Source organism: Pteropus alecto, unplaced genomic scaffold, assembly GCF_000325575.1.
Source record: "Pteropus alecto unplaced genomic scaffold, ASM32557v1 scaffold276, whole genome shotgun sequence".
Taxonomy (NCBI): domain Eukaryota; kingdom Metazoa; phylum Chordata; class Mammalia; order Chiroptera; family Pteropodidae; genus Pteropus; species Pteropus alecto.
The window spans coordinates 4,832,106-4,859,550 of record NW_006438074.1 but is presented as its reverse complement, the minus strand read 5'-3'; the positions used below and the strand labels follow the sequence as shown (position 1 = coordinate 4,859,550).

General features: G+C 33.4%; 1 protein-coding gene across 7 annotated transcripts in view; it reads right to left on the bottom strand.

Moving 5' to 3' along the window:
• Positions 1-27,445, bottom strand: part of GPHN (gephyrin) — a 390,228-nt gene that overhangs the window by 115,560 nt on the left and 247,223 nt on the right. For all 7 annotated transcript variants that reach the window (XM_006915134.2, XM_015591978.1, XM_025049111.1 and 4 more), the window contains one exon: positions 8,654-8,696. In XM_006915134.2, coding sequence (XP_006915196.1) covers positions 8,654-8,696 — 43 coding nt within the window. The remainder of the gene's footprint in view (positions 1-8,653; positions 8,697-27,445) is intronic.

Genomic DNA, 27,445 nt, shown 5'->3' with positions numbered 1-27,445 from the left:
TTTTTAGTAGGGGTTCCGCTCCTCTGCTTCTATTTGTGTGATAGTCACTTTACTCCTAATTATGTTTTTTTTGTTTTTTTGTTTTTTTTTGTCTTTTTGTTTTAGGTGAGCTGACCCCTTTCAGTATTGCCTGTAATGCAGGCCTCATAGTGGAGAATTCCCTCAATTTTTGTATGTCTGGAAAGGTCTTAATTACTCCTTCATATCTAAAGAAGAGCTTAGCTGGATACATTATTCTAGGCTGGTAGTTCCTTTCATTTGATAGTGTAAATATTTGATCACATTCCCTTCTGGCTTGTAAGGTCTGCGTTGAGAAGTCTGAGGATAATCTAATGGGTTTTCCTTTAGAAGTTACCATTTTCTTCTCTCTGGCTGCCCTGAGAATTCCGTCTTTCTTATTGATTTTTGATCATTTTAATACAATGTGTTTTGGTGAAGGCCTTTTTGGGTTGAGGTATTGGGTGTTCTGTTGACTTCTTGAATTCCAAGCTCCAGCTCATTCCTTAGATTTGGGTAATTCTAGTCAACTATTTGTCTGAAAGTGCTCTCTAGTCCCTGCTCCTTTTCCTTACCTTCATTGATGCCCATTATTCTTATGTTTCCTCAGCTAGTTCTTATATTTCTCTTTCATTATTTTTCATTCTTTGGTTTCTCTCTTCTTCCTTCTGATTTATTTCTAGATTTCTGTCTTTCACTGAACTGATCCTTTCCTCCATTTGGTTGACTCTATTTTCCAAGCTTGCTATTTCATTTTTCAACTCCTGCAGTGTTTTTTTTTGTTTTTTTGTTGTTTTTTTTAGAAGATCTATCGTGTTCTTTTTGGTGATTTCAATCTCCTTGCTCTGCTCATCTAGTTGTTTCTTCAATTTCTGAAATTGTTGATATGACTTGTTTCAGAACTCACTGAGTTTTTTCAGAAGTACTATCCCAAATTATTTGTCACTTAAGTTGCATATTTCTATGTCTGTAAGCATATTTTCTGGAGATTTTTCTCTTTTTCTGAAATGTCTGTCCCTTTTCTTTCTGAGATGCCTTGTCACCTTGGTTGTTCATGGTGTTTAGTGGACTACTTCTCCACTTGGACATTAATGGAAGTGTATTCTGTTGTTTTTCCAGAAAGAAGATTTATTATATAAAGGTCTCTCTTTAGCCTGCTGCAAAGAAGGTGCTTTTCTTTTGGTTTCCAGTAGGTGGCATTTAAGCCTCTTGGATCCCTGCTTTATATAGAGCATAACGTCTTTTATTTTCTTGTAGATTTTAATCATTCACTACTCTCAGTTTCAGCCTCTGTCAGTGTTAGTAACAGTTCTGGTAGCATTTGCTCAGATTCCCCTGGGGCTCCGTGGTGATTGGTCTGAGGGTATGGAGGGAGGGGCCCTCGGAGTTGGGGGTTGGGGGCTGCGGCTCAGCTTTGGTTTTACAACTGGGGCCAGTAGAAATCAACTGTTGTTTCTCTATGGTCCCGTCTGACTTCTCTGCTTTCTGCCTTGATGAGTGAGCCCTGCTGCCAGCTGCATAGAAAAGTCCCGACACTTCCAGGCAGGGCTATTCAGGGAAGTTGCTGCACCTTCTCCCCTCCTCCTCTTCCTGCAAGGAGCTCCAGAGGCTGAGAGAGGTAGCTTCTTTATTTGTCCCAGTCCACCGCCTGACGCCCAGGCTTCTGACCTGTGGTAGCTCTCATACACAGATCCCACACTCAGGCATGCTGGTGTGTAGTTTGGAGGTTTTTTGTTCAGTTTTAGATGTTCAGCTTATTGTTGTTTCAAGGGGAGAGATCTGAGGATGTCTCTCACTCAACCATGTTTTCCCAGAATCCTGATTGGTCTACTCGGGACATTTTTACAATAATAATTCTTCCAATCCATGAATATGGGGTTCCTTTCCATTTATTTGTGCTTCTTCAATTTCTTTTATCAATGTCTTGTAGTTTTCAGTGCAGAGATCTTTTACCTTTTTGGTTAAATTTATTAAGTATTTTACTGGTTTTGATGCTATAATAAATGGAATCATTTATTTCTTTCTCAGATAATTTATTGTTAGCATATGTTATGCATTAGAAATGCTACTGAATTTTATGTTTGTTTTGTTTCCTGCAACTTTACTGAATTTGTAAATTGGTTCCAACGGTTTCTTGGTAAATTTTTAAGAATTTTCTGTATATAAAATCATGTCATCTATAAATAGAGACAATTTTACTTCTTCTTTTCCAGTTTTGATGCCTTTTATTGCTTCTTCATGCCTAATTGCTCTGGCTAGGGCTTCCAGTACTATGATAAACAGGGGTAGTAAGAGTGGGAACCCTTGTTTTGTTTTTGATCTTGGAGGAAAAACTTTCAAATTTTCACCATTGACTATAATGTTAGCAGTGGGTTTGTCATATACATAGCACCTTTATTATGTTGAAGTATGTTCCCTCTATACCTAATTTTTTAAGAGTTTTTGCCATGAACAGATGTTGAATTTTGTCAAGTGATTTTTCTGTCTATTGAGATGATCATATGCTTTTTCTTTCACTTTATTAATGTGATATATCACATTTCTTTATTTGTGTATATTGAACCATTCTTGTATCCCAGGGATAAATTCCACTTGATCATGGTGAATAATCCTTTTAATATGCTGCTAAAATCAGTTTGCTAGTATTTAATTGAGAATATTTACATCTATATTTATCAGGGATATTGGCATGAAGTTTTCCCTTCTTGTAGTGTCATTTTCTGGCCTTGGTATCAGGGTAATGCTGGCATCATAAAATGAGTCTGGGAGTGTTCCGCCTCTTTAGTTTTTTGGAATAGTTTGAGAATTGGTGTTAATTCTTATTTGCTTGGTAAAATTCACCAGTGAAACCATCTAATCTTGGCTTTTCTTTGTTGAGAGATTTTTTATTACTGCTTCAATTTCCTTACTAATAATTGGTCAGTTTAGATTTTCTATTGATTCGGTCTTGGTAAGTTGTATGTTTCTAAGAACTTTTCAATTTCTTCTATGTTGTCCAGTTTCTTGGTATATAGTTGTTCTTGGCTTAATTTTGGACATTCTTGGTTTTTCACTGAGAAAAGGACTATAAAGTGTGATAAAAATTCTTCTCACATGTGTGCAACAGGGTTCAGAGGTGTGATCTCCACAGTCCTAAATGATGCTATACATCCACTGTCTCATCAAATGGTTCAATAAATGATCATCCAGCAATAACAACAACAAACACAAAAAAATTTGACACTGATGAAGGTTGAAATAACTTCTCTAGATAGTTGATATACTATTGTGCTTCCTTAAGTAGGGGTGAAGGTCGAGATTGATTGATTACATCCTCAGATGCTGATGATCTATCTTTCAGCTCAGGCTGAATAATAACTACAAAGAAACCCTGATATCTGTAACTACACAGCTTTGTGCCTTCATTAGCATAACATTAGTATTTTATTATCTTTATCAACATAACTTTACTATTCCAGAAAACTCTTCCCTGAAAGATTAAAGTTGCAAATAACTTTATTGCTCATTACAGAAACTTAAATAGAAAGTATCAAAAAGCAGTTTACGCAAGACTCTCAGAAACCCCTGCCTTGTTGTGGTCATGATTCCTAAATGATTATATCATGTCCCTTAGTTAATTCTAATTAAGCTCCCACATTAATATATCTGCCTTAAAAAAATTCAAGATCTCATAAATATCCTGAGTTTGCACTTTCCTTTCTGAGACTCAGACTCTAAGATTAATATTTGGTTGAAGTGGTATTCTTCCTTACCATAGTAAGGATAACTCAGTTTTATTAACAGGTTGTTTTGATTATAGTTTTGAAGAGCCAAAGGAAAGTTACGTCTTACTTGGATAAAGTTACCAAAGTAAACTCTTCTTTGGACAATTCTAGACAAGCTCTATTAAGTCCTAACTCTTCTCTAGGATCCACTGATCTTTTATTTTGACATGTTTTTATATATGCTAAAAGGAAGCTGATCACAGGCATACCTCTGGTAAATTACTACCACAATAAAGGTAGTCAAAAAATTTTTGGTTTTCTGGTGAATATAAAAGTTATGTTTATACTACATTGTGTCTGTTAAGTGGGTAATAGTATTATGTCTTAAAAATATATATATGCCTCAATTAAAAAATATTGCTAAAAAATGCTAACCATCATCTGAACCTTCAGTGAGTCATAATCTTTTTGTTGGTGGAGGGCCTTGTCTTGATGTTGATGGCTGCTGACTGATCAGGGTGGTGGTTAGTAGAGGTTGGGGTGGCTGTGGCAATTTCTTAAAATAACAAAAAAATGAAGTCTGCCATATTTATTGACTCTTCCTTTCAAGAACAATTTCTCTGTAGCATGTGATGCTGTTTAACAGCATTTCACCCACAGCAGAACTTCTTCCAAAACTGGAGTCAATCCTTTCAAACCCTGCCACTGCTTTATCAAGTAAGTTTATACAGTATTTAAATCCTTGGTTGGCATTTTAACAATCTTCACAGCATCTTCACCAGAAGTATATTTTATCTCGAGAAACCACTTTCTTTGCTCATCCATAAGCAGCAGCTCCTCATCTGTTCACATTTATCATGATATTGCAGCAATTCAGTCATACCTTCAGGCTCCACTTCTAATTCTAATTCTCTTACTATTTCCACCACATCTGCAGTTACTTCCTCCACTGAAGTCTTCAGTCCTTCAAAGTTATCCGCGACGGTTGGAATCAACTTCTTCCAAACTCCCCATATTTTGACTTCTTACCATAAATCATGAATGTTTTTAATGGCATCTAGAATGGTGATTCCTTTCCAGAAGGTTTTCAGTTTAGTTTGCCAAGTCTCATCAGAGGAATCACTGTCTATGGCAGATACAGCCTTATGAAATGTATTTCTTAGATCAGGGGTCCCCAACCCCTGGGCTGTGGGCTGGTACCGGTCCATGGTCTGTTAGAAACCAGGCCACACAGCAGGAAGTGAGTGGCAGGCGAGTAAGCAAGGCTTCATCTGTATTTGCAGCTGTTCCCCAGCGCTAGCATCACCACTTCAGCTCCACTTGAGATCATCAGACATTAGATTCTCATAGGAGCACCAGTCCCTGGTGCCAAAAAGGTTGGAGACTGCTGTCTTAGATAATAAGATTTGAAGTTGAAATTACTCCTTCATCCATGGGCTGCAGAATGAATGTTGTGCTAGTAGGCATGAAAACAACATAAATAACCTCTAAGCTCTTGAGTGACCAGGTGTATTGTCAATGAACAGTAATATTTTTCTTGGGTGACCAGATGCATTTTAATGAGCAGTAATATATTGAATCTTTTTTTCTGAAAGTAGGTATCAACAATAGGCTTAAAATATTCAGTAAACCATGTTGTAAACAAATGTGCTGTCACCCAGGCTTTGTTGTTTCATTTAGAGAGTATAGGCAGAGTGGATTTAATATAATTCTTAAGGACTCTAGGATTTATGGAGTGGTAAATGAGCATTGGCTTCAACTTAAAAGTCATCAGCTACATTAGCCCCTGACAAGAGAGTCAACCTGTCCTTTGAAGCTTTGAATACAGGCATTGACTTCTCTCTAGCTAGAAAAGTCCTAGATGGTACCTTCTTCAAGTAGAACATTGTTTTGTCTGCATTGAAAATCTGTTATTTAGTGTAGCCACCTTCATTCATTATCTCAGCTAGGTCATCTGGATAACTTGCTGCAGTTCCTACATCAGCACTTGCTGATTCACCTTACACTTTCATATTATGGAGATGGTTTCTTTCATTAAACCTTATGAACCAACCTCTGCTAGCTTCAAACTTTTCTTCTCCAGCTTCCTTACCTCTCTCAGAATTGAATAGAGTTGGGGCCTTTCTCTGGATTAGGCTTTGGCTTAAGGGAATGTTGTGGCTGGTCTGATCTTCTATCTAGACCACTAAAACTTTCCCCATATCAGAAATAAGGCTGTTTTCTTTCTTATCATTTATGTGTTCATTAGAATACCACTTTTAATTTACTTCAAGAACTGGTCCTTTGCATTCACAACTTGGCTATTTGGCTCAAGAGGCCTAGCTTTCAGTCTGTCTCATCTTTCAACATGCCTTTCTCATAAGCTTAATCATTTTTAGCACTTGATTAAAGTGAGACACATGTAACTCTTCCTTGAACACTTTGAGGCCATGCTGGCCAGTTTCTGTATTGTTGTGTCTCAAAGAATGGGAGGCCCAAGGAGAGGGAGAGAGATGGGGGACTAGCTAGTCAGTGGAGCAGTCAGCATACATACACATTTATCAGTTAAGTTTGCTGTCTTATATGGATATGGCTCATGGCACCACAAAACAATTATAATGGTAACATCAAATATCACTTATCACAGATCACTATAACAACTATAATGAAAAAGTTTGAAATATTGTGAGAATCATCAAAACGTGACACAGGAACATGAAGTGAGCAAACGCTGTTGGAAAAATGGCACCAACAGACCTGTCCAATGCAGGGTTACTATAAACCTTCAATCTATAAAAAACATAATATCTGCAAAGTAAAAGAAAGAGAAGCACAATAAAATGAGGCATGCTTGTATAGTTTTCTTTATGTTGCCTACATTTTTGAAATGTTTTCCTTGAGGATAGTTAATTCAGTAAATAAATGGGAGGAAAAAAAAGATAAAAGTAGAAGGAACAGTAGGGGTATACAAGAAGGATTAGTCACCTTCCTTGGGGAAAACTCAGAGAAGGCATCACAGAGGAGATCACACTTAAACTGAGTCTCAAAGGATAAGAATTTTCTAGGAAAATAAAGAGAATGAATATTTTACGCAGCAGGGGTGCGAAGGGCCCAAAGGAATAGAGGTAGGACAACACTGAGAAATGGGTAATTGCTAATAGGGTCTATATGACTGCAATATAGAAGTGAATGGCAAAAGAAGAAAAAAAAAAAAAGAGATAAAAGTAGACTAAATAAGCAAAGAGATATTGAAGTTAAGAAGTTTAGAGGTAAAACAGCTCACAGTGGTGAAAGAGTTCTGGGTCTGGCTGTGGGCGTTAGTATGAGTTACTAAAGTGGTGTTGGGAAGAAAGACCTTAAACTTATAGAAATCACAGAACTATGAGGCTATGATGTTAGATGGGCTCTCTCTGGATCTAAATGGCTATCTGGTCCATCTACATGAGTATGTCACCCTAAGAAAACATGATCAAAAAAACCTGGACGATCATGATGTCCAGCCAAAGTTATTAACAGTCAATAACCCAGTAAGAGCATAATTGAAATGAAAGACAGTCCTAACAACACAAAGATCCATGGGAGAGGTAAAAAAGGGTTCAAAGAAGTCTGTTCTCGTAAGAAATTCTTTTTGTTCCTAATCACTATAATTACTATCAGTTATCCATCATCATCTCAGGATCAACAATAAATGGAAATCATACACTAACCATCATAAAATGCCATTTTAAAAGAAGTTTATTTATCTCTATTATTTTATTTTAGTGAATATTCAATCATCATTCCCCTCTTAGGTTTCTCAACCCTAGGTCTTGTAAGGGATTATAGGACTTTATATCTCTTATAATTGAAGAGCCACCATCAGAGTCACATATCTTTTAAATATTGTGGAAACTCATGAAAGCATAGAGATTAAACATGGCTGTTTGCATTTATTTTTATATAACTTTAATATAAAGGTCCTGGGCAATTAATAGCAATGTGCTTGCCTATCAACTCAATGGTTTCAATCTAAAGTAAGAGATTCACAACACAAAAATGGGAAAAATATCTACATTAAAGAAAATAAAATAAAATATGAATTTTTAACTATTTGAAATTCTCCAATTATTTTTTGATTTTTAAATAATATAGACATTCTAATGGGAAAATAAATCATCCCATTTACTAAAACTCCCATTTATTAAGTGGTATAAGTATCCAATAGACCTATTTCAGTACGAACCACCTGTACTTCTTCTCTTGTTAAGATTAGGAAGAAGAAACAATGATATCATTAAGTGAAAGAGAACAACATTACAATAATTAGCATTTATACAGCACTTTTCTCTTACGATCCCAAAGCGTTTAAGGCACAACCTTCAATGTCACAACATTTCAAAAATGCAGGTAAGGAAAGGCTAATTATAGTTCCTTTTTATAAAATAGAAAAATGAATAATACACAAAGTTAAATGACTTCCAAGTTAATGTTATTAGTAATCAAACAAAAAAATAAAATTAAGGGTTCTTCATCCTTGGTTTAGGACACTATGTTCGAAAACATGCTGCCTGTGAAGTAAGATCTTACAGGAATTTATATTCACAAAATGATTATGATGTGACTCTTCTTTAGTTAGATTCCTTTAGTGGATTTATATTATTATTATTTTCAGTTTATTTGTTTTCAAATAACTTTTAGGCAGTGGGGCAATTAAAGAGGGTTCTCGCCATAGAGTCATGGAGGAACTTATTACTACTATAACTAGAAGTGTTATTGAAGTTTTACAGTTAGCTTGAAAAAACATAATAAGGGAAATATCTATTAATATAATGATATAATAATTTTAAAGGTAAAAGTTCTAATATTCATATTCTTGATATAAACATTCCCTACTACCTTCTTCATTTTTTCACCAAAATGTCATTTTTAGCAATCCTTCCAGTTGAACTATAAGCTCTAATTCAGCAGTCCATCTGAAATAATGACATACTTACTGGCTCTGAGAATGTTCTCTTTGCTGCTGCACCTGGACTGGACCTGCAGAGAAAGTATAAACTCAGTAATTTAGGGCTAATAACATAAATAGCCAGATATGTATACATACTTATTGGGCAAGCTCCTGAGGTCTAGGAACAAAGGCTAAATATATCTCGAATATCACAACATGTTAGTAAAAATATGTTACATTTGTTTCATATATTTTTTATTATCCTTTCCTTACTTTAAATAACTGACTTCTAGAAAAAACATTGGAGTACTATATTATAAATGTGACAGAAATAACACCAAAGGCAATTTTTTTATTAATGTGTATTTGAAATTAGTATATGGGGAAAAAATTCAAGTTACCACATATTCAGTTGTGACCCTTAAGGCATTATGCATATCTCTTGACTAGAATAATAATGCAATTCAAGTAATAAGGTTATAACCAAACATTCTATTGTAGTCATTTTTGGTTATATAGGTTAATGAGGTGAAAAAAATCCTCATATACAATATTTATATGGGATTCTAATGAACTTTGTTATTTATGAATTATATTTATTAATATTGGTTATGAAAGATGCTTCTGGTAGAAATCAATGAATTCGATCACATTTATTTACCAGTTCTTAGGTGTGTATAGAGTTTACCAATCAGAAACCCTTATGCTTTTAGGTCAAAGTGGAACACTCTTTTAAATGTTGCAAAGTAGAACATTCTTTTAAATGTTGCAAAACTATTGAATTCAAAGGCCATATTGGATGGCATGACTACTTATTAATTTCAGAGGAAACTATATTTAAACTCCACACCTCTTCTTCCCATTCCACAGCAGCTTGCCGCAAATGGATATATACACAACAAATTAATTTGTATCACTTAACACAATCTACTATTGTAATGAAACAACTTATGAAAGGAATGTTGCAACTTAGGGTGGGTTATGGTTGTCCTTCCCTGAAAAAAACAATTGTTAATGTTTAAAGAAACAACAACAATAAAAAAAACCACAAACATACACACAACATACACACACGCACACACACCAAAAAAAAAAAAGGAAAAAAATAATTCCAGATGTTAAAGTTATTCTCTTTTGGCCCAGATTGTTTAAATAGTTTTAAATATACTAGAATAAAGAATCTAATCTAGAAGATAGTATTCTTATATTCTTTTACTCAGAAGTTTTATTAAGGAACAATTCTGGACCAAATAAGAAAGAAATTAATGACTATTTAAAGAAAACAATACAGGAAGACACTAGAACGAGAAAAAGAAAAGGAAGAGAAAGGGTTTAAGGGGGGCAAATCTAGTAGACAGAAAAGAAAGTATGGGTTTATAGAAGGGAACAATATGTAAATGCAGAATGTTCTGCTATTTCTTATTGAAAATTCATACCGAGAGGGTAAGAATGACTAATGAACTTGCTACAAGATAAACAAGCAAGTTGGCAAACCATGGAATGAAAATAAGTGTAACTATACCACTACAGCCTTAAAGGAGAAAAGAAACAAACACCAACAGACAAATTAATAGACAAGCTTAATAAAGATATAAACTACGTTTTAAAAAAGTGATTCAAAGAACACAAGAGAAAGCTAGAGAGTGAGAGAAAAATCTGGGAGAGAGTAGAAAAAGAAAGGGGAAAATGTTGAAAGACAAAAACAGAGTTCAAAGAAGTCAAATGGAAGCCAAGGAAGTCTTCAACAAGATGTAGAAACAGAAGGAGCCCAAACCCATAGCGCAAAGCCATGTTTGCGAATGGAAAGCAGCTCCTTTGATCAGTAATAGTTACTCTTAAGTCGTAGCCTCTATTCCTCCAGAGTTCATCTTTAAGCCCTTCCAATCTAGAGTGGAGCTAGTGTATAGATAGAAACAAGAGATTTATAATGAACAGAACAGTTCAGATGAGCAGTTCAAATTGTCTCATCAAATGTTTCAACAGATTTATATAATGTCTAAATGGAAATGGTGGTGAAGAACTAGCTGGCTATACCAAAAACAACAACAACAACAACAACAACAACGACACAAAAAAATCCCCAAAACAACAATAAAAAAATATCCTCTCCCTTCCTTAGGTGGCTTAAAAAATTAATAAAAATTCATTTATAGGATAAATATAATAAAGAAACCCAAGTTTTGCTTTGTGGCACCTCAATTTAGAGCTATATATTTCAAACAGTTTTGGAAGAGAAATTTGCATGATGAAAACAATTCAATTCCTAAATTTGAGTATTTATTTAGGTTCACAAATTGCCAACAGCAGTATAACCAATGTTTTCTCATTTATATTACATTGGCTACTGACCCAGATTTGAGGGAAATCACTTTTAAAATCAATAATTACATAAACTTATTTACTTTAGTGATCTTGAATATATATGTAAAAAAAGTGAAAAAATAATTTAAAAATTTAAAAATATTTATGCATATAGAGGATGCCCTTCTTCTTACCTGATAAAACTGGTCATCTTTACAATATTTGCTTCATTTTATGAAATCTCAGTATGAAGATTTTACCTAACTCATAATGTAATGGAATTTATTTGAAAGAATAAAGTCGACAAACTACTATTGCTCTTGTTCTCACACATATAAACTATTAATACGGTAACACAAGCCTGTCTCAAGTTTTATGGTTTGTTGTTTTTCTTTATCTTACCCTGGCTTTTTACTTAATGGAAAAAAAAATAAAAAGAAAGTTTGAAAAACAAAATAGAACCAAGATTTTGGCCTAATACCAAATTTGTCAGGGATTAAAAATAAAAGGTATGCTATTGAATTACCTATTACTTTATTCTACTGGATTATGTTATTTTACTACAATTAACATCTGGCTTTATGGTGTTGACAATTAATTCCCCTTTCAATTGGAATCAAAACTAAAATAATGTGTAGAAACAGTATATTAAAGTCAATGGAGGAAATGAAATATACAAGAGACTTACTGAAAATATAGATATTCATTTACTAATCAAGACTGCTTTCAGACATCAAATAATTCATTTAATTCATTTCAACATGTGTTTACATGTGTAATACAATTTTTGCTGAAGATCACATTATCCACTAACAAATCTCAAAGCCATGAAACAGAAAACAAAATGGGGTGAGCACATAATAAATGGTAAGGGAACAAGTAAAAATGCTTTGAACGAAGCTGAGAAAATTTTAACAAACAACCACAATCTTTAGATACAGTTAGAGAAGTGACTTACCTTATGCTTAGGTCATAACAAGAATAGCACAGTGTTTAAAGTCAGCTCTTCATTATGGGAGGTACAATTGAAAGCCATAGGTTATAATAACATGAATTGCTACACAGAAATGAAGACTTTTTCAGCCCAACATGAAAAGCTAACTCTTATGGGAGAACATTTCAATTTATGTTTAATGCAACATGAGGAACAATTGAGGGTGTAAACATCAAAACACATAAATCTCACACCAATAAGAGAGAGACCCAATCTCTCAGGAACACAGAAGATTTCATCTGTGACCATAATCTGTGACACATAGGGAAGGCACATGACTCTAACATTGAAAGATGCATGCATAATGTATAACCATTCATTGAAACCCTCCACCCTATCCATTATCCCACTCATATACACAAAAGCCCACTAAGATACAGGGAAAGAATGTAGTGCCAAGCTGTTATGAAGAAAGCAGGACATACACAAGCGTAGCAGTGGTCATGTGATTTGAGAGGTGTTCTTCCCTTAAACCATCCCATCACCATGCTTATTTTAAAGAAGCCAGGAAAAGGCCCTCTTCAATGCTGCAGTAGCTACGAGCCCCCAGCTTGAAGCTAGTACGTGGAATTTTGATCACCGTTCCCTGCGATGTCTGGGCTCTCCAGTGAAAGCCAGATATGTGACACCAGTTAGTGGGGTACAAATGTGTGAATAACGAAGACCCTTTCCCTTCTGCATTTCACAGAAGTGAGGGAGGAGAGATACAAATAAAATAAAACCCATGTTAAGAATAGGTTCATAACAATATAAAGATGTATAAATATTAAAATGGAGATTACATTTGTTTGCAGGCTAACACAACTCAGGTTTCCTAAAAACTGCCTCCATTTTGCTGCTCACCAGGCTAATTTATGTATTTTTTTCCTTGTAAACACTTGGAATAAATTAATACGACTCATATTGAAAAATTCTGAGCAGTTGGTCAAATGGGGTTAAAGCCAAGAACAAAAGAAGTCACATTTGCTGGACATAAAGAAAGCCCTCTTTTTCTATTTTTAGCACGATTTTACTGGCCAGCAGTCACATTTAAAATTAGAAATTAATTAAGCTTCTGTATATCTGCTTACTTACATACTCTGAGAAATTCCATGGCAATGATTTGGAAAAACCTAATTTAAATTTTAATCTTTTTTCATTTTAAAAAGTAAACAAAAAAAGACTACCTATTTAGAAATTGTTACTAACTTCCCTCTGTGCTTTTCTCTACTGTCAATAAAACATGGACTGTTTCTGTCAATAACAGGGTCATATCAGCTTATTAGAAAAAATTTCAAATTTGCTTTCCTATAATTGATGATAGTAATTAAATTAACCTATTTTATTGTTTGTGTGAGATTAGTTTTGAGTCATGTGTGACATGCAATTTAGTTAGCAGATTTTTAATTGTTCAAAGACCATTTATTTATATTACCATTTTCTCTCCTTCATCCTATTCATAGCAGACCAGACTATCTTGACCCTCCTGTTAGCATGTCTTTAATATTTTAGGCTTTGGGCTCTCCTTCAATCTCAGTTTCCTCATGGTAAAAATAAAGACTATTGGGCTCAAAGGAGATAATACAAATATCAGTGATTTTAACTATAAATGTGGAAACAAATGTCAGTAGTTATGATCAGTGGAGCTACTGAGAGTTGTGAAATAACTCTACGTGCTCTCCCTCTGTAACTTCCTCATTAGCTCAAAATGGAGGAAAATTCTTATTTTTGACTCAAAGGAAAAAAAAAATCCATGCACTGTTATATGTTTTTCAATAGAACTGACCAACTTTTTGGAAATGTCATAGCCACATGGCCACAAGTACTGGTGAGAATGTAACAAAGTCTGAACTAGCTCCTCTAGAATATTCCTTGTACTCTTGAGCTTTTAGACCTTAGACAAACTGTTTCCTCTCTCTGGAATACCCTGTTGCTTATTTTCTGACCCAAATAGTACTTGTCCTTTAAGATCCAGGTTAAATTGCACCAGGTGCAAAAAATTTTCCTGTTTCTTAACCAGAAATAATTTCTTCTTTCCTTAACCTCTTAATAGTCTTATCGAGATACAATTTACCTCCCATAAAATTCGCTCATTTCAAGTATAAAAGTTTATGACTCTTAAACTCTTAATTATATGGCTGTACAACCATCACCAATCTAGTTATGAGTTTACCTAAATCCTTAAAGCCTCTTATCTGAACTGCTATTATATGTGTCATCATAGTTACTCATGTTCCAATTATTATGCAGGTCTCCAAATATACTGGAAGGAAAGGACCATGACTTTAATTCTCTATATTTTCTACATGTCAAACACAGTGCTTTGTAGAGTACAGAGTAAATGTTTACTAAATCTTAACGTTTATTTTGTAGTAATTATAATTTTTCAATCTAAGCAGGTTAAAAATTATTTTTTATAGTATCAGTATGATTATAGCTATTAATGTATTAGCTTAAAAATAATTTTTACTTATTTGAGTCTGCTAATATTGAGATACAACATGAAAAATATGTGGATTATATCTAAAAAATACCTGGGTATCCTATAGAATGATCTTAAAAGTTTGGAAAACATATTACCTTTAATATTACTTAACGTTAATCAAATAGTGACATCTGAAGTTCAGTGAAGGTTATTCTATCACAAAGGCTTAAGGTTAGGTTAAGACTCCTTATTGTCTAAGAAAACAGGATCTACTATATGTCATATGGTCAGGTCACTCGAATGACAGAGATAATAGAGATGTTTGAGGTATCATGGCCCTTTCTAATTTTTCTACCTTATTAAAATTATTTAAGAGTCATCTGTCTATTGAATACCATTTACTTACAAAAATAAAACTTAAGAGGATAAAGAACCTCACTGACGTTTACTCAGATTATTTGCCTCTTTAGTTTATCCAAAAACAAAAAGAAAATAAGGTTTGATTTAAACATTAAGCCAATGACTCTACAATCTCAGATGCTAAAATTCTATTTCTTTTTCTTCTCACTTCTTATAGCAAAAATGAGTAATTGGTCTAGAAAAGCTCTCTTCCATAGTTCCATTAATTCATCATTTTATCTGGATAAATTAGGATATAAATATTTGGCTCATCTGAGCCTAATGATAACTCATTTGTGTTTAATTAGATTTATATATCATAACACACTCAACTGTAGAACTCAGAGTTTTGGTTTATTTATGACATGAAAGGCAGCATGATAAAAAATGTATATGAAAGTGAAAACTATTGTAAATGAAAAAGAGCAATACAAATCTAAGTCATTTTCCTTATGTAGATTTTAGGTCACCTACATTTTACACAGATAGAATCTGAGGCACAATGAGAATAAAGAATTTGTTCCACATCATGTCATGAATCAGTGACAATATGATTGCCAATTTCTAGACCAAAGCTTCAGAAAAAGGCTGAGTTAAGGTCTGAGGTTACCTCTGCAAGGATTAATCTAATTCTCTGTATGATTTCAGTCAAGTTATCTCATTTCTATGGAATTAGTTTCGTCATCTGCAAAATGAGGACGTTTTCAGGGGTTTCAACTGAGGTTGATGAACCTGTGAGAGAACCTGTGGATAAAAGTCAGGGGTCTACTCACTGAAATGGAAAAAAAATACAATTTTTATATTCACCAACCTAAATAAATTTTAATACTTTTTTCATTATGAGCTTAGTGACAAGCCACAGTAATATTAGCAAAACCTATTACTTCAAATTATTATGAATATCTTAAAATATTGTCATGTTCACCAAGATTTCAAATTACAGCAGTCTGACTTGCTATTTAATAGAATTTATTTAATAGATTTCAAAGGAAACAGTAGTATTTTATCATAATTTGTTTTTACACATATTTTGATAATGATTTCATTAGTTTTCTTTATAATCTTATGTATTTTATTTTATATATTTAAAAACATTTTTCCGAAAGAAGAGTGTAGGCTTTGCCAGATGGGTCCATGGGAGAAAATGGGTCCATGGGAGAAAAAAAGTTAAAAAAATTCTGAACTAGATAATTTCCAAGCTTCCTTCAATATGTAGGATTTTACGGCTCTAAGAAACCTTTCTCAGCTCTATTTGCCACCTTTTTTCAAATCATACATAATAGAAGTCCTTTTTTGAGGAAATTATGTAAAATTGGTCACTGAATTACTCAATTGCCTAAAAAGTTATAAAGACCTCGGGCCTTTTTAAAAGATTTATATTAATGTCCTTTATTTTTAAAATTAAATTTATTGGTGTGACATTGGTTGATAAAATTAAAGACCTCATACCTTAAAAAATTTTGTTTCACTTGCTCTTTCCCATTGGTTTAGATAATTAATTAAATGGAATAATTATTTAACAGTCATCACATTTGAAACTAACTAAAGGTGAACTTACACACACACACGCTTGCGCGCGTGCACACACACACACACACACACCCCCATAACTAATTATTCTTTGAACTCTTAATCATGTATTGATCAGAGACAGAGACCAACAATGCTATTATCTATGCACAACATAAGCCTTTGCAGGCACACAGACAATATTTATATGCAATACAATTTTACAAATCTTTTCCAGAGGACCATTCTTAAATGTTTTCCACTCTTACATAAATTAGTACTATCTTAAATTCTCCTGAGCTTTCTTAAGTCCTGGATAAATGTGCAGAATTTCTTTCTTTGTTTTTCTTCCAGTATTGATCTCCTCTAAAAGAATCTAGAACTATGACAGGTTACATAGCTGGTGAAGTGAATTATAACTGCCATTGTAAATCAAAAGCCTATTTATGCTGATTTATAGATAACTTGGTCATTTCCTTATTCCTAAAGACAACAGTATATGTAAAGTGTATCTAAGAATAGAACTGGTTATCACCAAGACTCAAGGGAATATGAATAAGATCAATGATGAATATTTTTAATGTATTTCCTATATAAAGCTTTTCTTATAAATTGAGTTACTTTCAGTGACCTTTAGAAAATTTGTATTCCCCAGGCTGGTCTCCCCTTGGTACCAGCATTTTTGAGTTGATGTTTGTTCTGAGAATTTTAATGTTGATCATGATAAATGATGAAAATATACTACACAATATATATAAAACAAAGCTAAATAAAATATTTTTTGACTAATAGGGATTTCAGATTATTCCTGACAATCTTCAGATTGAATAACTGATTTTACAGAGTAATTTATTTCCATTCTAGGGATGAGACAGCAGGGATTATTACTGGCTTTAGATCATATAGTAGTGAAAGGGAGCAGAAAATGCCTCCCAAAGTGTTCTATTTTGGCACGTGGATTACTTTGAGCTGAGGCAATCAAGACCCAGGAGACTAAAGAAAAACTTTTACCTGCCCTTTAACTACTTAAAAGAATCTGGATAGGGAATCTGGCAGAGAGAGAGAGAGAGAGAGAGAGAGGGAGAGAGAGAGAGAGAGCGAGTGAGCGAGCGAGCGAGCTCGTGAGATGTTACCAGAGATAACTTCTACATGAATGATCTATCTGTATGGATGAATGATCTATCTGTATGGCAGGGCATACGTCTAATTACAGAACTTTTTCTCTTACTATTGTCTTGTGAATTACCTCCTTGCCTTTGAAATCTCAGGCTCCAATGCCATTCCTTAACTCAGGCTAGCATATAAGCCTCAATTTTCTGACTTGCCATTGGGCTTCATATTGTTTTGGAGCTCCGGTATGCACAAAATTAAAAATTTGTTTTTGTCTTGTTAATCTGTCAATTTAATTATTAGACCAGCCAAAGGACTTAAAAAGGTATACGAAAAACATTTCCTCCCCAACAGAAGTAATGGAACTTAGCCCTCTTGACATCTAAATTCATTTATCTGTACACTAGATGTCCTATTTTTCTAACCTACCAATAGTAATCATTACAATCCTAATTAGACCATGAACTCCCATTGCCTTTTTGCTGTTGATTATTTCTCAGCATTGAGAACCACTCGGAATAGGCATATGGATGTTGGAATGAAGGAAAACTGGTATAATGAAAGGTAGTTTGGAGTCCAAATGCCTGGATTTGAATTTTGATTCTATCATTATTAGCTGTGTAACAATGAATGTTATAATTTCTCTATACCTTTTTCGTATGTATAAAATGAGAATAGCAATATTTATCTCTTGGGGTTGTTGTGAAGAAAATAAGAAATATATGTAAAGTATTTGTTTAGAAGAGTATCTGGCCCAGAGTGAGCCACTAGTTTAAATTTGCATAACAAATCTTACTCTTGTTTACTGTGCTCTTCTTGGTAACCTCTCATACCTTTCTTTTGTTTTTAGCTGAAGATGGTATTTATGTCGGTAGTTTAGGCTATCTTGTGAAGTTACTCATTTTTCCTTGGATAGCTCCCAAGTATCCGTGAAGTGTACATGTTAATAAACTTCTGTTTGTTTTTCCTTTATCCATCTGCCTTTTATCACAAGGGTCTCAGGCAAGAACTCAGAAAGGTAGATGGAAAATTATTTTCCTCCCCTACACATTGTGAAGTGTCTCATCATATCACTTAATTTATTCACTACAAAAAGCAGACAAAAAGCAGAAAGTTATGCTAGCTACATAATTTTGGCTAAGATTTTTAAGCATTAGTTTCCCCATGTACAAGAATCAGGATAATTACACCACTCTTTTACTGAACAAATACTCCTCAAGCACCAATCCAATGCCATGCTCTGATCTAGGTGCAGGGAGGGTAAAACAAGAACCAGATTGACAGGAACCTTGCTACCTTGGAGCTTACATTCTAATAAAATTAGGCAGATAATAAGCACTTAAACTAATAGGTAAAAAAGTAAGATAATGTCAGATAGTAATTTTTAAAATTTATTTAAAAAATCTTATTTTTAATTCAGAGTTGACATTTGATATTATATTAGTTTGAGGTGTACAACATAGTAGTTAGACATTTATATAATCTACGAAGTGATTCCCTTGATTAGCCTAGTACCCACCTGGCACTATACATAGTTATTAAAATATTATTGACTATATTCTCTATGCTGCATTCTTTGTTGTTTATTGAAGTTTTACTATAAATTTCTGCATAAAAGCTCTTGTGATACCATACTGCTATTAACCCATGATAGCAACTACACTTATTATTCTCCAGACAGTAGCTCTGTACTTAATTAGAAGTGTTGAGGCATTTTCAGTTTATAGAAAAATGCATCACATAAGATATAATAATCAACAAGCTAGTAAAGGCTGAGTTATAAAGAATTTCTATTCTTAGCGCTCATCAGTACCCATGTCCAAAATACTTTAAGCTTCATTTGCAACAATGTTATTAATTATGCAATGGAGTATTTTGGTTCAGTGTCAGTGCCTTTTATTTCTTTTACATTCTTGTTTTGTTCTTTTTCATTTCCTATATATTCCTAGTATAGATCTAGGCACTGTGGCTTGGTTGGGGTCAGTAAGAACAGTTTTTGAGATATGTTGGCTACTTCTGGCCAGTTCATTTTATTGCTAACTTAGCACAATAAACTGGAAAGTGATCATATATATATGTATAATTTGTGTATATACATACAACATATATATATTTAGTATATATACAGTATATATACCCCTATAGTACTATTTGTGTGTGTACTCTATCTCCATAGGACATACCAAAAACCATTAAAATTTGACTAAGTTTTTTAAGAATATATGCGAAAATATATGAGGATGTCAGAGAAGCAAAAGGGATCCTGAGAAATACATTATCATTCAAATGCAAGGTTAATATATGCCGTATGTGTGGAAAAAATATATTTCTGATTTTCTATCATATGATGTATTATTCATATATAATGACGTTCTATGCACAGGGAACTTGAGCTTTGTCATAACTTTAATTATTAAATATATATTAAAAGATCTAAAAAAATAATGAAGCAGTATTTATTAAATCTGAGTGGTCGCTGTATGGGTAATTTGCTACTTATTCTTTGTTATATATTTGAAATTTCACTAAAAAATGAGAACTATAAAAGAAGGAAAAAGGGAACTGATTCATCAAAGGACAATTAAATGAAGCTGCCAATACCCATAAACCCTTTAGCTTAGATTTCTCCAATTTAAAATTTGGGATCATCTGGATATTCTTTTGCTCTCTTTAAAAACAAACACAATGCCAATGTTTTCAAACCATATATCTTTCATAATTTTTTCCCTTGGCTAAGTATATACTGAACTGAGAATGCTGTTAAATTGTAGTGATTGTCCTTGACAGTTTTACCATTAACTAGTTTGCTCCCTTTACTCTTTTAAGGGTTGCTTCAGGAGGCTTTGCTGTCCTTGCTTTGCTGGGTTGTTACATGAGGAATACAGTCAGGTCAAACTCTGCAGAAACTCAATCACCAGAGCTTTCTAATTCTTAAATTTATTAATACTAGTTCTTCTTAAAATTTTTCCACACAGGGAATCCTTTAAAGATAATTCTTCTTTCTATATATGCTTCTTTACTTATTCTCTATAGAATTCCCTACTTTCTCCTCTTTTCTTCAATTCACAATTCTTATTATTTGTTTCTACTAAATACTAACAGCAATTAACACGGGGGAGTTCGAAGGTAATTTTTTTCTTTGTGCTTATCTATACCCTTCACTGAACATGTGAAAAACGAGACAAACGTTACTGAAAATAAAAGAAAAATAGAAACTAAGGTTGAAAATGAGACAATGATTTTTAAAAAAGTTTCTAAAATTCAAACCTCTTAGTATAATAGAGACATATTATTTGTTCAAATCAGTCTCACTAAGTTGTTGACAGATTTATTTTGAACCATCAACACATCCTCCCTCAGTTCTTCCTCTGTATACTTGTCTGCAAAAATATTTAGGATTAGTTTCCAGTTTATAATCATAGAATAGCTGTGAAGCTAACTGGTTTTATAAATCTGTAACCCTGAACTCATTAGCATTATGTTTTAACTCTAAGCTGAAAAAAGTACATATATTCTTTTCATAAATAGTCTTTTCACAGAGTCACTATAAGATAAAATTTTTACAAGTAGAAATTTTATACCTAATTCATTTATGCTAGTTTCATCCATGTTATCTCTCCCATATTCCTGTGAGTTAGTTGGCCTAGAATTTAGGCACAGCGTATGGCTGAGTTGCCATAGCTACACTAAAGTAGCTATGCTCATCTCATTTTGTCTCTTTTTAGCAAAGTGAGATGCATATATTCATTTTAACAACAATTATTAAGGTTCATACTCTTTCTCGCTGGCTGAAATGGATTGGGTTATTATTCATTGAAAAGGGAAAGGAAAATAAGAAATAGGTAGAGATAAAGACAGGTAGTTTCCACTTTAAAAAAAAAACACCCACATACACACACAAAGAAAGGGAAAAGAGGCACAGAAAAGAATGAAGTGTAGAGAACTACAGTAAGAAAGTGGGTGAATGTAAATGAGGTAAATAATAACAGGATGGGAATTCTTAAAGATTATTTTCCTCTTTACATTTCTTACTTAGACCTTCAAAACTCGTGGCAGTCCTTAAAAATACCAATATCATCCCTGATCTGAAATTAATGATTTAGGAATATAAAGATTAAATGTCCAATTTCAGGACCATTCACTTCCTTCTAAACTATTCAAGATGAAGCTGTAATGTGGAAGGAAAAAGGAAGATATTTTTCCCACTTGGAAAAACAGCATCTAGTTTATTTTTAGAAAACAAAAAATGCATACATGAAACAAGATGAAAGAAACTAATGAAGGTGCTGATCACTTGACCATTAAACCAATGCTCTTAATACATATTTAAAATGTTGAAGGCAATTATAAAGTTTGTTTAAAAAACAGTTTGGAACTGTCATGATATGAAAGAGTTAAGTCATGTTGATATATTAGTCATGTTTGATATACTGTGATTAGGCTGTGAAATTTTATAAGACAATTAAAGTCAGTCTTAATTTGACCCAAGCTACTTCAGACTCTGAGCCAAATATTTGAGATTGAAGATTGACTCAACATTTCCTCTTAATACCTCTTTCTGGTCTCACTGGCCTTTTTTCTCTTTCCTACTCACCCACTCATATGCATTCTTGGAAGGGATGCCTACCTCCACAACTGAAAAGTATCAGTGACTAATTCAGTAGCAGCTGACTTCAGAAGACCATTTTTACTTCAGTTCCTACTTTTATTCCTGGGGAATTCCCTTCTCTGTCAAGCACTGTACAGAAGCTGATCACTGATTACTGCAACTTCGATACGAAATCAGAGGGCTAGATTGCTATAGAAATTTTTCTTTCAGGGCAGGTAAACACAGCAGTCTTTTCAAAGAGCCATGCATTAGTTCATGCCATGCTTCTCAATAAGAACAGGTAGGCATGACAGCTCAAACAATTAGATTTAACTGCTGTGTGCTGGTACAGTAGAAAGTTGCCAAAAGAAAAAAAAAAGTCAAAAAGTCCAATTTTTATGCCTCTAGGCAATGCTGAATGCAGAATGGCATGGACTAAATTTCAAAAATAGACCCTTCTTTTCTTATCCTAAGGCAGACTTAGAAATAAGACCAGTAAAATTGCTAATATAATTGAAAACTATGGCTATAAAAGTTCATATGAATCTGAATTTCATTCAGGGTTTCATGAAACATGAATCCAAAAGTATCTTTAAGGTCTTTATGAATTCGCCCTTGTTCTTTAAGTTGCTGCTTATGCTCTGCAACTATTTAATAGGAGAAATTCAGAATAAGTGACCTATTGTTTAAATACTGAAGCAGAAAATAGAACGAAAAAACAGTGCTTGTTTCATTTTTCCTCCTTTTCTTTTCCCCTCCCTACTCTCTTTTTTTTCATTTTTTTCACTTTAAAATGCAAAACATTTGAGTGTCAACATACCTACTTTTACTTCCCTCTCTATTCCAAAATATATATTCAATCTTAGTTTTCCTATGTATAATATATAGCCAGTTGTTTTATTATAAATATTATTTTATATAATAATCATTGTTTCACGATTCTCCACTTTCTGTAGTAACACAAGTCACATGGAAATTAAGCCAAAAGTACTTTAAAAGATAGATTCATAAATTGTACAAGGACATATATTTCAAAGGCTGTATGTGCTTTCAATTTATCATCCAATGTGTTACTCCTGGATATAAAATATCTCACTGAAAAACTAGATATGAGCATGGGTCCCCAGAATATTTAAGTTGAAGATAAGTCAGTATGCTATCAAATACTCTGACATAACACATATGTAATTATATAAACTGAACTTTTCAAAACTGATTTAAAGGACATTAACAAATATTCTTCATTTTTATTTCTAGCTTAGCCTATTGATGATGATAGGTATCTTGTGGAAAAATACCTCATCACTTCTCTATAATTCCTAATTCTGTAATTCTTGTTAAAAATGAGAAAATGAAAATTTTGTTTTAGATGCTATGAAAAGATAAAAATATAAAAAAGTTTAAAAAACTCTTGAATAATAGGCATAAAACACATAGAATTATAAATATTATAGATTAGTCTACATTGGATAATAATAACTGCCATTGTAAAATAGGGTAGGAAGCATTTATTAGATAATGCAAGTAAGAGTATAAAACACACGGGAAAGACTCAGTATGATTAAAACAGATTCCACAGGGATTCAAAATATGTCTTTAAATTCAATTGAGTGGACTTAAAATATATTTATTAAATTCCTTTTCAAAAACTATATCTACTTTGTAGATACCAGTCATTCTGACCTATAATGTTTACTGGAGTTCTCTCTCCTTCAGTGTCTCCCATACCACTCAAGTATATTAGATAACTTAGCAGAGCAGAGGAGAGCATTTAAAAGGTGAAAATCTGCATTCTCCTCCAATAAGTAACGTTAATAAATAGTAATATCATGCTTTGCCTTTATCTCTCCTTTCCAAAGAGGTCTGAACTTGGCAAATAAATTAAATAAGCCTTACCACAAAGTTAGAATAAGTGATACTATCTCTGTATAGAGAAAAATGTGTCCTAAAGAAATATAGCATCTTTAAAGTTATATAATAAGGCCCTAAGAACTCAAATCTATTCTAGGAAAATTTGCCCTAAGCAAGTTCATTTTTGGGGACTTAAAAATAATTTTGTGAATTTTAAAATAACTCCCCGATGACTATTCTGTGAACACAGGACTCAAGAATGGTGATTTTCCTATAGACCTTTTTGACACAACACTGAATAGCATTAATTTTCAGAGGCAAAGGCATTTTCTTTAGTAATATTTTTGAAGCACAGCCTGCATACATAGAATATGATTTTTTAAAAAACAGAAAACATTCTAATTTGTAAAACCCTTAAGTGAGGCCTCATTTTAAATCTTTGTCATATTCTCTATATACCTAATATGGCATCTCTGTTGTAGATGCTTAATATTCTTGAGTAATCATGACCTATTGGTTGTGTATTAGCAAAACCAAAGGTATAAACAATCATGTAGAAATCATACAATCATATCAATTTCAATTCTTATATTCACCCAGGATATCAAAATCCATTATGGATTTTTTAAGCTCAAAGTATATTTTATATCTGCATTTGGTATTCTGACTAAGCTTCCATGTAGAAAGCAAAATGTACAGAGGATAATCAAGATCCAATTCCTTTAAAACTGTAACATTAATATTTTTAACAAGATTAAAAACCCTGTTTGCTACATTCATGATAAATTAGCTTTCTCATGAACAGACCAGGCAGTATAAATAACCTCTTTTAATTTACAGTCATATATCTATTTTTTCAGCTGGCTCAAAGTCCTATATAAGTCAGAAAAAAATCAGCATTCATTCTAGGAAGAGGTATTAGAAATAATAATACCACACCATGGAAAGCTTGCAAAATTTAGCTATATAGGCATAACCCCTTAATATAAATGTCTAATTTATAAATTCACTCAATAAACATTAATTGATGATGCCGTGGAGAAGTCTTTGCCTTAAAATGTCAGAGTTTCCCTCTCCCTTTACCTTCCACTATAGTGGGTATTCTAAGGAAGATGTCCCATTTGAGCTGTTGGAGGAAGAAAACAGAATGTCAGATCCTGCTGCCATTCAGAATTTGTCAGGGTAAAAATGCCTTGGAGTAGGCTGGGTTCTGTTAGAGGTTAGCATGCAGTTCCCCAAGAAATAATGTTACAAATAGTACAAATAGATTCCTACATTAACCCATATATACCTATTTGACCCTCAATTCAAGTATATTGCTATTTCAACATATTAAGAGTAGTATAAACTTTTGAGTGGTAGCCTAGAAATCTGGTCACCATTTATAAAGTTACTTTCATGGCAAACTGCTTTGTCCCACTTATAAGTTGGTGACTGCCTGTAGAGTATGGCATGTAATGGAATTCAAAGACAATATAATTATGGGGTTCAGGACATGCTATCCCCAAATACAGCACCTTGTCATATTAAAGATTTAAAACTGAAGAAATCTGAGAAAACAACAGAAGCAAGAAAGTCTTTCTGTCCTTCCTTTGCTCTTCTTCCCTGAAGCACTTCATAATACCCTCAAGTGAGAAATGCCCTCCCTACACTCTGAGGAAAGGAGCATCCTTATCTCTAAGATGGAGAGACAACTGGGAATAATCAGAACAGGCCTTTCTAAGTTTCTCTCAATTTACTACCCTTAGCTCATACTCTTTGCCCTATCATATTTTTCCATGACTGTTCACTGATTACAAAATTAGCATAAAACCTCTCAGGCTTAACTATTTATTTGGGTCTTCATTTCTTGTGTCATGTAAAATTTATATAAGTAAATTTGGATGCTTCTCTTTTGTTAATCTGTCTTTGTCAGGTTAGCTTTCAGACCGAACCAGGGACCATAAAGAGGTCAAAGAAAACTTTCTCCTGCACTATTCTTATTAGCCATAATCTTTAGTGAAGTGGCGTGTGTGCGCGCTAAGTAATCCAGACACTAAATAGGAAAATGATTTTGGAGAAAAAGGCAAGAGAAAAACTGGGGAAGATAATTAACTGGCTGAATGAAAAGAAAGATATAGCTCATAAAGAGATGTTCGTATGTATCATATTCAATACACTTGTAGACCATAATTAAGAAAAAGAGGCAAGCAAGAACAGTACAAATGCTATTAGGTTAAGTTGCTAGCGGAGTTAATACTACTTATTTTTTAGTCAGATTGTGGCTAATAACCATATGCAAAACATGTTTCACTGCATGACAACGGTAGCAGATACTATGTCTGCAGAATTAGTTCAAAGTATAAATAATTTTACCTTTGAATCTTTAGTAATTAACATTTATTGAGTACTTATTCATATGAGGCACTGCACCAAGTAGCATTGAGATTCAATACTTAAGGTACCTAAAAAGGTAGTATCACTCCCATTTTATAGGAATATAAAGTGCAGACAAGTTAATTTGCTTAAGATTACAAAACTAGTAAGGGACAGGGTTGGGTTTCAAATCCAGGGCTGGGATTAAAATCTAGCCCAAACTTTATTTCAATACTGGGAGAAAACCAATAAATGTTAATAATTGCCAAAGCATGAACATCCTTACAATGTGATGAGAAGCTGGTTAAATTTGGTTCTTTCAGAAAAAGTTTATTTTTAAAAAAAATTTCAAATAAATATATGCTTCACATTCTCAAATTTTAAATTCACACAGTAAGCATAAGGCTATTTAGAGATTTTAGTATCTAAAGAAAAAGGCAATAAGGAGAATTCTCAAAGAAGAAATTTTAAGTGTGGCTTTAAATAACAAATGGCTTTAAGAAGTACTGAACTACATAAAGGCAGAGAAAGGATTACTATATCTTTTTCAACTCTAGGAGAAAATTAAGCCCTGATGCACTATACATCCATTATATGTAATAAATTAGCTTCTCTTTTATGAATCTAGAATGGCACCACCTTCACAGGAGCTTGAGAAAATAGCCACATGAATCACTTCTTGTTCTGTGGGTTAGATGAGAAATCCTAGTTGAGAAAGGGAGCGTTTTTGAAAGGGAGAAAAAAGGTGACCAGAGAAAACTGATTATTCTATTCGCTGAAGTCCAGGCTATCTATTTCATTGTACCCAAACGCATGTCTATGTGAACAAGTCAAAGAAAATTTATATGGTAGTCAAGAAGATACTTTTCTGAATCTAGAAAAATCATACCAGTTTTGATAATAAACCACACCTGTCTGTAAATCTATAGGTATGAACCACAGCAGGGTATGACATTGAGCTGTTTAGTATTCATTAAACCTCTGTGCAAGCATGCACTGCTATTATCTTCCATATAGAAGAGACAATTGGGTTAATTAAGAAAGAAGACAAATGGAGACAAAAAGATGGCCTGTGGTGAATCACTGGGCACCTGAAGGAAAGAATGATGCGCATCAGCCCAGTGAGGAGTAAAAATCACTTCGATGTCAACTTCCTTCACTATTGGATAGAGAGCAATTTAAAAAAAATGACTGGAAATTTATATGTTGATCATTTTTTTGATTTAAATTGCCTACCAATACTTCCTTTGTGTCTTGGTAATAAAGAAACTTTAATCAGAAGTCTATATATGACTTGTTTATCAATAAATAACACTGGATTCTGACA